Genomic DNA, 14065 nt, shown 5'->3' on the forward strand with positions numbered 1-14065 from the left:
AGAACCAATCAGATGAATCTCTCTGCGAGGTACGAAGGTTAGGTTGATGTCGACACGGAGGAGGTGGAGTGGCTCAGTGGTTAAGACCGCCTGTGTTCAAAGACACAAGGTTGCAAGTTCAACTCCAGCCCTGGCAGGTTGTACTCAATTCCCTTGTAAGACGCTTTGGATTAAAGCGTCTGCTAAATGACATGGAATGTAATGTAATGTAATGTAATGTAATGGAGGACACTTCTTAGGAAGAAAGAGAAGAGACGACGTACGATGTCTCGGACGCTATAATATCAGCTCAGGACAGTTACGCGAGGACCAGACAGATGAACTCATCGGAACATTGGTTATTTGTCAGTTAATAAGCTCAGTAATCCACGTTTATATTGGGGGTTAGTGTTGGGGTCTCAATGGCTTTGGGTTTCGACACAAATAGAGTCAAATTAAGCTTCTTAAACTCGACGGCTTTTTCCCCAGTAAACGTAGCTGTGCGTTTAAATCCGCTGCTGATTTTGTGCGGCTTTCAAAGACAAACTAAAATAATCGCGACTCATTACAGATGCTTCAAAAAGTTTCGACTCCCTTCACGGCGAGCTGTTCGGCGAGTATGTAAAGATATAAACGAGTAAGCGAATTATCCGCCGCCGCACCGAGAGGCCGCGACAGCAGGAGCAGATAATGATCTTATGACTAAGTCGGGCTTTTTTAGGGTCCAGTTCACTGGCATTGTTAAGGGGGCTGGAATCAAATTAGGAAAATGGCAGCTGTGTCCATGTCATATCATTATGAAACGTAATCCAATTTAAGCAGAATGTCCTCTTGAAATGGACCGAGCACTCGTGGGTTATATAGCACGGCAGAAATAGTCATCTGTCGTCTGGTTTGTGGCCACGTTTGTAACCCGGTGTTTGTTCGGCCTCTTTGTTTGCCATCTCTTTGGAGTTTCCGGGGAAAAAAACTGGTGGCCCGTGGACCAAAGCGGGTCCGGCAGCGTCAGTATTTGGTCCATTTTTGGATGTTTTAGGAAATCGTCCTAAACCGACATATTGATATTTAGGTAAATGTCTCCCTTGTTTGTTACGACGCCACCTATTGTTTCAAGCACATTCGGTCCTTGAATTTGAGTCCTTGAAAAGTCATTGAATTTGATGGGAAACCTGGAAAAAATATGACTGAAAGAACAAAGAGATTCTGTTGCTAGAATTGACAATTCTCAAGGACACATATAGACGAGCAGAGACAGGAATTGAACCCACAGCTTTCCAGTTGAAAGACAATTTGCCCTACCACTGAACCACCATTGCTCAATCCTAAACTTAAGTACATTTATCAGAAAATGACTTCTGATGCCTAAGTACAGTAAATGTCATTTACTTAAAGTAGTATTATAAAAAAGTGACTTCAACTTCTACCAAAGTTATTTCCTGGTAGCATACTTTTGCTCAAGTATCCCTGTAAGGTACTTTATACAAGACTGGTTAAAAGGACTAGGAAGAAGTAAACACTTATTTTCCTTTCCTACCCCGCTTGATTAAAATCCATATTCCTCTTTATATAATCAGACTATATATGCACTAGTATATATGCTTAATTATATGCTGCAGTACTGCGTCAAACAAATATTTACACCAAATGAAATATAATATACCTTATTTATAATATAATATAATACACCTTGTGAATATAGTGTCTTTAAATCCCATTTCCGTCTCTGTTGGAGGATTTCCCGGCCTTTGAGGTCGTGGAACGCCGCACAAATCCACTCGTTCCCCTTTTTATTCTTTGCCTTAAGGACGGGGGACGCCGAGTGCCTGCATGTGTCAGATCAGGAGCGAGTGAACAGCTGTGCAGGAACAGCTGCACGCGGCCACCGTTTGTCAGTGAAGCGCCGCCGCGTAACGCTGCTCACTCAGTCGAGCATGAGAGAGAGTGACGGTGGAGGAGGAAGAGCATGGAAGGCCTGAATGAGAGCAGTGCTTTTATTTTACCTCCAGGAACAATTAACTCACAGAACCATAGAGAGGCGATGCATACATGTGCGGTTACGTAACCCTCAGCACAAATCCCTCACACAGCAGATGGAAGCCATCATGGCGTGATGGCAGCGTTTGAAGTCTTCTCCTTTGTTCCCCCTCGGAGGTTTTTGTATCTCGTCATGAGTGTGGACTCGTGAGCTCATGTGCTGAGCTTATTCACAGCAGCAGTATGGATTTTGACTGTTTTTACAGCACATAAATCTGCCTGTGTGTACGTCGAACATCCACCCGGGCTGCGAAATTATTGAAAAATCTGCAAAATCTTCAATAAAATGTGTGATAAAATAGCATTTTTATTATTAGTGCTGGAGAAACTGGCGTCAGAACCTGTTTTATTTTGTAGGGGTGGGAAGCTCTTGAAGACCCAGCTCTACCAAGAGCATCTTCTGTCCTACCACTGCACTAACCTTAGCCCCTCCCCTGCACCATCTCCTCCCTCAGTCCACTGTTCCTATCGAGTATCGAGTTCTTTCCAAGACTTCTTCCAAGTAGCTTATTCCCCTCTCTTGTAAGTCGCTTTGGATAAAAGGCTCTGCTAAATGCTTAAATGTAAATGTGATGTAATGTCTCCTCATGGTGGCGCTGCTCAAATGAATGAGGGGGAAGGTTTTGTTTTCTTCAGTTGGACAGATATATATATATATATATATATATATTATTGGTATCGTGGACCATGTATCATGTATTCTTTTGTGGACAGACAAATAATCCTGATTCTGAAGTATTTATTGTTGCATTCACTTCTTGCCTGTAGATAAATTTTCTTCTTTAAAAGAAAAGTCGTAAATGCTCTATTTCCTGACTCTGGTTGTTTCCTCTGCTTCCCTCAGGAGGCTCAGAAGGTGATCAACCCCGCCAACAATCAGGCAGCAGACAAGACGGGAAAGGGTCCTGATGAGAAGGAGGAGGCAGTTCCAGTCAGCGAGGTGGGATGGATGACTTCGGTCAAAGACTGGGCCGGCGTCATGATCTCGGCTCAGACGCTCACTGGCAGAGTTCTGGTGAGTCTCTCAGCGGCCGTCACACATGGAGCTAACGTACGGCTGGTTTGTCACTTCAGGCTGCCGTAGAAACTTGGCGGTGCAAGATGGCGGCCTCTATAAAGCAAGGCCCTTGCCTGAAAGACTTATTCTAAAGCTTTTAAAGTATATTTGTGACTTTCTTCACCGTGTTAGTGGAGTATGCCTCCAACCAAATGATGTGACAGCTAAATCCGTCCATGCAGCCGTTATTTACAATGCCACGCGGTTTCAGTTCATCATAATAATCCCTATGTTATCAAGTGTTGGGCTCTCCTTCCAGATCCAAAGTCTTCATTATCACTGTGACTGTTGAGAAACACGGATGTAACCACGTTATCCTGGTCGGGTGCAGGAAAACCGTCTCCCAAACCTAAACTCAACCAATGTCCTGATGATCTTGTCACACTTTTACACTCAAATGACTTTGTATAATTTCACAAAACGCCAGAAAAGTTTTCCTTTCACCACAACCGGCCTAGGCAGATGCTGCACATCTCTTGAGTCGGGTTCTTCCTGTTAAAAAGGAAGTTTTCACTCTCTGATCAGTCAGTGGCCCGGCGGTCTGTCGACGTCACATGTTTGTTCCGGCTCAGCGAGCTAAAAAAACCCCACCAGGAACCAGGAGGTACTGTCACTGATGGATTAGCAAAACTAAGCCGAGTAAGGTCTCGTCTGTCTTGGTCCACAACAGTGTGATAAATAAAGGTCCCGTAAATCCAGACTCACATCCATAAACACTGCTTTTCTGTTTGGACTTTAAAGATTTATCCAAACGCAGCACGGCGGCGATTCCCCGGTCAAACAGACGGCAACTGTTTTCACACCTAAATTGGCTTCGGGATTAATCCACTGTATAATCCACTGCCCCCCCCCCCCCCCCCCCCTCTGTTTTATACTGGTCCCACTGGAGTCATACTCCACAGCAATTAATTTGATCCCCAACAGAAGCTCACGGATGCTTCGTCCAGAACTCGCTCCGATATTTGGCTGGCACTGTGTGTGTGTGTGTGTGTGTGTGTGTGTGTGTGTGTGCGTGTGCGTGTGTGCGTGTGTGTGTGGAGGGGAGATTTATTTGCCGAGGACGAGCCGGTGTCATATGTGGTGTTTGTGTAGTAGGTAAGAGGCTGTCACTGCGGATCTTCTCCTGGTATAAATTACACTCACTGTGTCTCCTCCTGACCCTCGTTCCTACAGCTTCATCCCTCACTGAGCCCCCACGCTCACTCCTACACTGCACTACTTCTTTTTCTGTTGCAAATCCTTTAACTTATATATACGAGGCTACTTTTTTATTTTCTTTCAACGTGGTTCATTCTGCCCGTCGAGGCTCGTCGACGTCGCTCGTGTCGCTTCTCGGAAACCTGCGCGTGTGGAGAAGAGAGGGAGAGCTGTGAATGACTGAAATGGTGCGTTGTGTTTGTTAAATCAAAATCACTGTTAATTCTGTGATGACAGTCCATGTATGGGAAACCCTGTAGATAATGTACAAGGGTCGGCTGTCGGGCTGTAATCTACCAGAGAAATTCCTGGCAGCCCTGAAATTTCCACTAAAAATCGACTAATCTGGGGTTGGGGACGCTACAGTAACCAATCAACCTGAAAACCACCAAAATTCAACACTTTTAATGAGCAAAACTGTAAAAACCGTGGGATTTGAACGAGCTAATCCTGACTATGGATCTGCTTCAGTCAAGTTCAGACGTGTTTATCTCGGTGATATTTGAACAGATCAGGATGAATTTATCATGTTTATGTGAGATAGTAACACTTTAAGCAGGTAAAGTTCGACACAGAGCCAGACAGTTGTTGTTTAAGTTGTTCTCTGCATAAAGAACCAGGATCCTGTGACTAAGGCTGCGTTCATTCACGCTGGCTGCTTCTTAATCGAACCATGAAGTGAACCTGACGCACACTCTGGTCCACCTGAGAACGCTTCACGTGAACCAAATGCAGGAAGTGGACTACAACGCAGGGTATTGTGGGTAAACATACACATGTTTAGAACTGGGATAGCTGGGAGAAATGACTCATGGTCAGAGCTGGAGTGACAACGAGGTAAAAGCTCTGGTAGAACAATGGTTTTGCTCTTTTGTGGAGGAAACACAATTAACCAGCACATGAGCCGGTTTTCTCGGAGAGGAATACGTTCTTCAAAAGGTCGGGTTTGTTTCACTAAAGTGTGAAAGTGTGAAAGGAAACTCGTACCGGCTCAATGTTGGAACCCCCAACTGAACCGAGTCCAGCAGAGTCAGGAACCAGGATCCTGTAACTAAACGAATCCAAACCAAACTACATCAAAGTTTTGCTGGAATGTGGACACTTCCTATCTGCTGGACGTAAGACGTGAGACGATTCAGGCCGTTTCTTTCATGGTTGAAGAACAAGAACATGAGGAACATGAGGAACACGAGGAACACGAAGAACGCAAAGAAGATGAGGAACACGAGGAACACGAAGAACATGAGGAACACGAGGAACACGAAGAACATGAGGAGCACGAGGAACACGAAGAACATGAGGAACGCGAGGAACATGAGGAGCACGAGGAACCCTTAAAGGAGCTGTCAATTTGACTAAATGAGCCTTTTCTTTCATCACTTCCTCCTCACTCACACTGTTCTACTGGCAGCTCACTGACACTTTCATCTTCCGCTCCGACTGAGCTCTCCAATCTGCCCTCTACACACACACACACACACACACACACACACACACACACACACACAGTGTATGTTTGTGAGTGAGAGACATGCCGACAGACAGACAGACAGACAGACACTCCTGTGATTTGTGCCACTTGTGGAGCAGATAATAATTCAGCTCAGCGGGTTTGTTTGCTTATGTGCACACTGTTAATGACACGCAGCATAAACACAGTGTCCTGATGGGGGCGCCGAGGAGGTGACGAATGTGTCTGTCGCTGGTCGCGATGACACGAGAAAGCGTTCTGTTTTTAGATCTTGGTAGAAATTGACCGACATGAGATTTTTACACATTTTTGGAAATGCTGGTTTTTGTGATATTTTTTCTCCATTTGATAAATGGAGAAAAATATTCAATTTGAACAATTTAGACACAAAATTACTTCAATGGTCATGAAAAAAAGTTTGCTTGATTTAACCAAATTTAATTTAATTTGACCGAAAATGTTTTAAATGCTTTAACAAATGTTTGCAAATCATTTTAACTTTGTGTTGTTTTCCTGGTTTTTAAAGGCTTCAGTTCTAATATTTCAGTATTTACTCAAATATTATGATATTTCTGAGTTAATTAAATATCGATTAAAAAATACATGGAATTGACTTAAAACTATTTAAGAAAACTCAGTAAAAGCATTTTTTTCCTTCCTACACTTTTAAATATCAATTATTTAACATTTAATAAAACTCAAATAAATTTATGCCAGATATCATCTAACAACAACAAGTGTAATTTAAAGAAATCAATGCAGATGCAGAATTATGGGGTTGAATATTATTTTATTTATATTATTTATCAGTTTTACATCACAGCTCACAGGAGTTATTGATCCACTGCTGCAAACGTCTTATTTTATGACGTCAGTGTTCGAAATCCGTTGTTCAGATTGAACTAAAAACGCTGATTTTCTCTGTGGACTTTGGTGCAGGAAGAGTGAGCGCTTTACAAAGTGACACAAACCAATCCCAAATCCACTGATTTCCATGTTAATGAAGATTTAAATGACATTTTTGAAGCTTTTTTGAAGATTTAATTTCTGGGAATGTGAAAAGTCCAGAAGTGGGAGGGACACGACTTGGGCCACGGAGCTGCCCCAGAAGAAGGATTTAGATTGGTCTGTTAATTCAATTCTACTTGATCTTTCACATGCAGTGAAGTCGTCATCAAAGGGAAAAAGAAAGAGAACTCGATGATCATGGACGACAGAGGAAGCTCAGTCTGGACCAAAGGTTATCTCTCAATCTTCTACACGGACACAATGGATCCTGCATTAGGCTTTAATCCCACCCCTGTGTGTGTGTGTGTGTGTGTGTGTGTGTGTGTGTGTGTGTGTGTGTGTGTGTGTGTGTGTGTGTGTGTGTGTGTGTGTGTGTGTGTGTGTGTGTGTGTGTGTGTGTGTGTGTGTGTGTGTGTGTGTGTGTGTGTTACTTCTGCTCTTCTGCTTTTCCCCTCAGTCAGACACCACACAGCAGTTGCTATGGTTACCAGCCAGGTTCATTGCAGTTTTGATCTGCGGTAAAGCTCGACGGGAGAATCCCAGCATCAGTGTGTTTACATACATGTTTCTACGCACGTGCACTTTCCGTCCACTAGGGCTGAGCGATAAGATATCGCCATCATTTTAGACGCAGTATCAGGACGATTGTGAACATGGTTCTGGTTCTGACTGATCCTCAGTGTCAGTTCTCCATAAAATCCCCTGAATGATCAACTGAACGCAGACCAGGACGTGAGACTGCGACTGTGTTCAGACGAAGACGCTGAAAGGACGGTTATTCGAAAGCTTCGTCCGTCTCCTGACAACGGCATCGTCCTCGTTACTGACCTCATTAAGCATCAAGGCCACAATGTCCAGGGGAGACGACGGTCAGGAATGAGTCGGCTGAACTTAACACAACCTAATTAATTCTACGGCAACAACGTTACGTGATCTCATAATGTCCAACACAAGCGAGGATTACGAGTTCTCTGGAACGCAGATATTTGCGTCTCCGTCTCTTTGGTTTCGCCCGGTGCGGTGGTTCCAGAAATAGGTCGCCTCTGCCGTGCTCCTTAATGGGATCTTTGGCTGGAAACCCTGGACCATCTGTTCACACGGGTCCACTCCCTAAAACCCCACAGTCACGGTCCCTCTGTCCACACGTCCACCGACACACTGCGGCGTCCTCTCCTGTCATGTGACAGTGACAGAGCATTTTATTAAATCTGTATTAAATCGCGTCTCCTCTCTTTATCTTTATCTGCATCTTATCTACATTTCCTACCTTACGTTTGCTGTCTGTGTGTGTCTGTCTGTGTCTGTGTCTGTGTCTGTCTGTGTCTGTGTGTGTGTGTGTGTGTGTGTGTGTGTGTGTGTGTGTGTGTGTGTGTGTGTGAGAGACTTGGCAGGAAACCAGGTGGAGACTGTGTGCGAGGACGCTGTGAGGACGCTGCGAGGACACGCCGTCGTGTTTCCGCGTGTCCTCAAACGTCCCGTTGTGGAGTAAGTGTGCGTGTGTGTTCTCTTCCCCGTGATTGGCAGCTCGTCGACTCTGTCGTGTGTTGACATGAAAACAAACATGATTGTTAGTCTGACTAAAAACAGGACTTTTTACAAGACATGTTAATATGTTAGCGTGACTGAAACGACACAGCTAATCTTCTAGTTAGCTGTAGGCTACTGGACATGCTAACTTGCTACAGAAGATAACGCTGACCTGGATGTCCGAGAAACTTCACGACACTAAAACGACGAGATAATGTGATTTGAATTTTCACTCCAAGTATAACTTAAGTTCAGATGGACCAAAGTCGGACATAAGCTAGCCTGGGCGCTCTGCGCTACGCTGCTAGTTAGCGGCGGGTAACTTGCTAACTTAGCTACACTAAGTTTCCCACCGCTGGCTAATGGTGTGTTCCAGTTGTTGTTGGAAGTTGGGATTTCCGAGTTCTTTAACCCTTCCGTTACCGTCCTGTTGTCGCTGACGCGGTTTGTCGTGCGTGCTTCTCATTAGCGTTAGCGTGAGGCCTTGGATGGAAACTGTGTTTAAATGTCAGCGTTGTGAGAGTGCTGCTGCTTCCCCGTGTGTTCACAGCCTTCACTAAGGTCTGTAAATCATCGTTAAACTCTCTTGTGTAACATCGACGGTCTTTAGCTGATATAGTCGAGCTGCTTTATTGAAAAACTGGGCAATGTTTGCATCAAATACTCATGAACAACATGATGGTTCGTCCTAAACGTCCAGAATCTGTAAAGAAAGCTGCAGTTTATTCACGTGGGGACGTTACAGTGTTGACATGGTTGATTTGTTTGTTTGTTTATTGCGTGTTTACCTCGACGTGTGAGGACACTTTTGTACTGACAGTGGTTTGGACTTGCATAAGCATATTTGTGTTGTGTACTGCAGCTTGTTGAAAGCAGCCAGAGTGTGTTTGCCTCCCTCATGAGTTTATTCATGAACGTGTGTGTGTGTGTGTGTGTGTGTTGAGGCTTGATAATTATGCTTTCCTGTCGAGTGTGTGGAGCTAATTTACTGCTGTCAGTAAACTCCTGTGCGTGGATGTGTGTAAACACGGCACCACCTCCTGCATCATCACGCCTCTCTGCGACAGTCGCGCGTTCCCTTCACAACAGAAACCAGCAGCGAGCGTTCGAAAGGCTTCGTCCATAATAACGTGTTTTATTTTATATTTCATTCGGGGGGAGGAGTGCGAGCGGCTGCTGGAACAGCTTCATGAAAAGTCTTTTTACAACAAACACATCCACCCACACGTGTGCTACAACCTCCACCAGTGGAAACTGTTTATATAGTTATTATAATAGTGTGAGAAGTATGTAAATGAATGTTTTCAGAGCAGAATAGATTTAAACTCATGGTTTCAAATGTGGTTGTATGATGAACCAAAGCAGATATCTTCAGAATATTTGTTGCTGCTGACATCACAGCACACAGGAGCTGTCCATCCACTGCATTAGGAAGCTCAGATGTAATATTCTGTAATCCTGACTTCACACAGCATGGCGGCGGTAGAGCAGCAGCAGCTCCTGTGTCCATGTGAGCTAAAAACGTTGGTGTTCTCTCTGGACTTTGGTGTGGGAGAGTGAGCTGAACAACAATAAGATAAAAGCACAGATCCATTCTTCAGGTGTAAGCAGACGTAGATTTTATCACGTGAGACTTTTGTAAAACATTTTTCACCTCGTGTCCCTGCTGGCAGCCATGTTTTCATCCATGTTGTCCCTTCCCCATGATGGTTTACAGAAGTGTCAACACCCAGTGTGCAGTGTTTTATTGTGTTATTGATCATGTGTCAGTTCTTCATACAAACAACCTCTTCTATGTCCTTTAACTTCTCCCAGGGGACGGTTTGCTTCACGGTCGCTAATCTGACACACGACGTACATGTGCAACACGAGACACCACACACATCCGTCACCACGAATCATCATAGACGTGCTTTTACACCTTGTTCTTTGATGATGGGAGGAGCTTCTGGAGCAGAGGTGGGAGTAGCAGTGAGGTAGTTCCTCTTGGTGGCGAATCACAGCGATTGTTTGTAAGAAGGAATTCAGCCTTAGATCTTTTCATTTCCACAGCGCGAGGGATCGTCCTGCCGTTTGTATTCCACCTGCTGTCTGTAGCAACGTTGTGATTCAAGTTTCCTGTTGTTTCCTGTTGTTTCCTGTTGTTTCCTGTTGTTTCCTGTTGTTTCCTGTTGTTTCCTGGTTCTTAAAGCGCTTTTCATCCACATTCGTTCACATTCATCCACATTCGTTGTCGTGCTGCTGTGTAAAGCTACACAACTCCTGACTTCTGGAGGTTTTACACAAAAATGAAGTCTATAGGAGAAAAGATCGATGCGACGTCCTGTATCCGTCGCTTCTTCTCAAAGAATCTCATGAATCGACGCGTGAATATCATCATATTGGCTCAACACGACTGTGCTGAAGTCAATAACTGCTCACTGTTAATCATCACGCAGCTCCAGTGTTGACCCACGAGCAGATCTCGTCAGTCGTCAGTGGTGGTGGTGTCTGAGGCGAGTGTCGCTCACACGTGACATGATTTCCTCTCACAAATCACTTATGAATTCATTTCTTTTTGTGTTGACGCTGGCGGTCCACGAGTGTGTGTTCTTTCATAATATCATGTCAGCTCTGATGAGTCAGACTCTTCGCCCTCGCTCTCTTCTGCTGTAACTGCACAGATTCTTCATCTGTCACTGGCCGTAGATTTATCATCTCAGTCCGACTGGCATCGACTCAAACCTCGTCCTGAATGGTGATGAATGAGTGTTTGTGCAGCCGAGGAAGACGTGGACGAGAGCAGATGAAGGTTCAGAACAGAAGAGTTCAGAAAGTAAAGTAGAGTAAATTAATCTTAATCTAACACAGTTTACTTTAAGCTTTAGGTAACAGTAACAAGCCAACACACAATGGTTAATATGAAAACCCAACTGAAATCACAGGGAACCTCATGATACGATACCGATAATATCACAATGCAACCATTCTGTGATCATCAATATAAATCATGTAGCGATATCGATCACAATATATAAAAAACTCTATTTATTCACAACATAGAGAAAGGTCAAAGGTCATAAAGTCTACGTATTGAACGTGGATGGAGCAGCGCCACCGTGAGGAGACATGAAGTAGTGACAGGGGCTGTTTACTTTAGGTTAAAATATTGAATTTTGCCCCGGTGTATCAATGATTGTATTGCATGAGGCAGAAGGACGACGATATATTATATATATATATATATTATATTTATATAATTCTCTAAATTGAATTGATATTTTGACACATGACGTGTTTCTTTGCTTGCGACTTTCTCTAATTTGCCCCGTTTTTCCTCCGTTTATGACACATTACAGTCTGAAAGTGGCTCAGGTTTACAGGCTAGTTTTCAAACTAGTCCAGTGTCCAAACACCAGACCTTTCTAATCATCAGTGTGCGAGGTAGTGACACAGTCACTGAATATCTTCAGTGAATGAAGTCACTTTCTTTGACTTGATAAATGAAGCAGCAGCAGTGGAGCAGCAGCAGCTCACGTGTCCTTGTGCTTTAAAAGCCATGATTTCTCCTCAGTACACGTTGTTACAGGAGGTTTTTTTTTTAAACGATGCCGGCCTAAGTGAGCGCTATCTTTACAATATCTTTGCTGCTAATTGGCCGTTTCTGATGGGGTAACGGAGGTTTTTGTGCCACTTTGTAAAACCCGCTCACTCTCTCTACACCAAACCCTGTTTTAACACCACAGCTCACAGGAGTTGTTGATTCACTTCAGTGTTTTAAATCCTGTGTTTGAGATTCACCTACTGAATCGAGCAGCAGTAGACGGACGAGTTTGGTTCAGGAGAGTCAAACGACTTAAACTTGACTTTAAAGTGATAAAAGGTTGTGATAATGGTGAAATAAAGCCTGCTACATATTCCTCAGATGTTATAGAGTTAAGCTGTTAAAGATTGAACTGATTTAAACCTGTTTTCCCTGGTTTGGTCTCTCGTCTCGTGGACGTTGAGTGCGTAGATATTTCACACATGGATTTGTCACTTTGCAAACAGACATAGTGCTGCACATCTGAGCCGCTGTGTGTGTGTGTGTATATATATATATATGTGTGTATGTATATATATATATATATATATATATATTTATGAATAGACTACAGGCGCACGGTGTTATATTAGCGAGAAAACATTCCATTTCAAATTGTGTCAAGTAAGAGTAGAAGGAGTTGCAGCTTGTGTGAAACACACAGCGCCGTGTGGACAGTTTTCTTTGTGACATGTTATTGATGAACTCTTCATTTTTCATATACTGTATGTAATTTATGGAGTTTTTTGGTCTCCGTTTTCTCCCCTGAGAGAAAGATGCTTCAGGTTCACCACATCGCTGATCCCTTCTGTCGGATGACTCATCATTGCTTGCTCTTTCTCCTCCTCCTCCTTCTCCTTCGTTTATTAACCCATCCATTTGCCACCTGGTCCTCTGTTGCTAAACAGCCAATGACCTGGACTTCCTGCCCTTGGTCGCTCTCGCCGCTCTGCAGAGAGAGAAAAGGTCATGAGGAGCAGACGCAGAGAGCGATGCCTCCTCGCTGTTAGATCTGAGTCGGCCGTGACTCGCGCTGTGTCTGAGACGCTGTGGCGTCGCAACGCTCACGCTCATGTTTCAGGAAACAGACGTAAAAGTTAGCTTTTTACTGTTTTGCTTAAAATCATGGTAACCAATGAATGAATGAATGAATGAATGAATGTATTGTCATGCTGTAAAAACACAGTCCAATCATATGGAACGACCCCCGAATGAATGAATTGGATTGTGATGCATCAATGAAACGTTAGAGCAGAAAAGGAACCAACACCAGGTTCTGGATCACAAACTAAATCTGTGTCCGATGTGCGATCCTGTTCTCTAGAGGCGCAGACTTGGAAGTCTGAAGAACTGCTCCAACAGTTTGTCCAGGATCTCCAACAGGAACAGGAAAGGTGGGATGTGGAGCTTCCTTCAGCACAAGCAGGAGCTGCTACACTGCAAATAAACCTCCAGCCCCAAAGGCCTGATACGGCGTGATTTAGCATGTGATTATGCAAAAAGCTTCCCCGTGTTCCATCTGTGGGACCTGACCCAGTGTTTGAGAATCAGGCAACAATGCCAAGAGAGTTTTTTAGAGAAACTGAGATTCATGTGTCAGTGATTGAGTGATGGGAGGAGCTCCGGCTCTTCCTCCCGCAGGTTATCGATTTAGCTTCTAAAAATACTTCTAATTAAAGTCAAAAAGAAATGAAAGTACTAGTTTTTACATAAATTGTTTCCCCTCAGATCTATTGTTGGTGGGATGAGCTCAGGCTCCGCCTGCGTCACAAGGAAAATCCAAAATCACTTAGCTAATTACAACAGAGCGGCGCTCGCTCGCTCGCTCGTGGTCGTTCGTGCTGTTAGAAAATTAAAATAAAGCCTTTTTCTGAGTCCCTGCTATTGACTGCAGTCATGATACTCAGTTTAGTTTTGGATGATTTATGGTCTGGAGAAAATCTCAGGCTGAGGGAAAGAGAACTGTGTTCTGAAATTGGAGCACGAGTTTCAGTGGAAGGACGAAGACGTGCTTCTTCATCTCCATCACGGCTGTCCTGGTTTAGCCTCAGTGACTCAGAGCACACACACACAAGCACACGCACACACACACACACACACACGCACACACACTCATGGATCAGAACCAGCAGCGCCACAATCGATCCGGCTTTATCGAACACCGCTGTCACTGCCAGGCACATTTCTTAAAGCGCTCCATAAAATAAATAATAAAATAATAAAAAACCGG

The 14065-nt window shown here is 44.0% G+C and overlaps 1 protein-coding gene across 17 annotated transcripts in view; it reads left to right on the forward strand.

The window, feature by feature from the left end:
• Positions 1-14065, forward strand: part of LOC131473967 (calcium-activated potassium channel subunit alpha-1a-like) — a 168300-nt gene that overhangs the window by 31722 nt on the left and 122513 nt on the right. For all 17 annotated transcript variants that reach the window (XM_058651629.1, XM_058651624.1, XM_058651631.1 and 14 more), the window contains exon 2: positions 2858-3028. In XM_058651629.1, the coding sequence (XP_058507612.1) occupies positions 2858-3028 (171 nt within the window). The remainder of the gene's footprint in view (positions 1-2857; positions 3029-14065) is intronic.

The sequence above is a fragment of the Solea solea genome, chromosome 15, assembly GCF_958295425.1.
Source record: "Solea solea chromosome 15, fSolSol10.1, whole genome shotgun sequence".
Lineage (NCBI taxonomy): Eukaryota > Metazoa > Chordata > Actinopteri > Pleuronectiformes > Soleidae > Solea > Solea solea.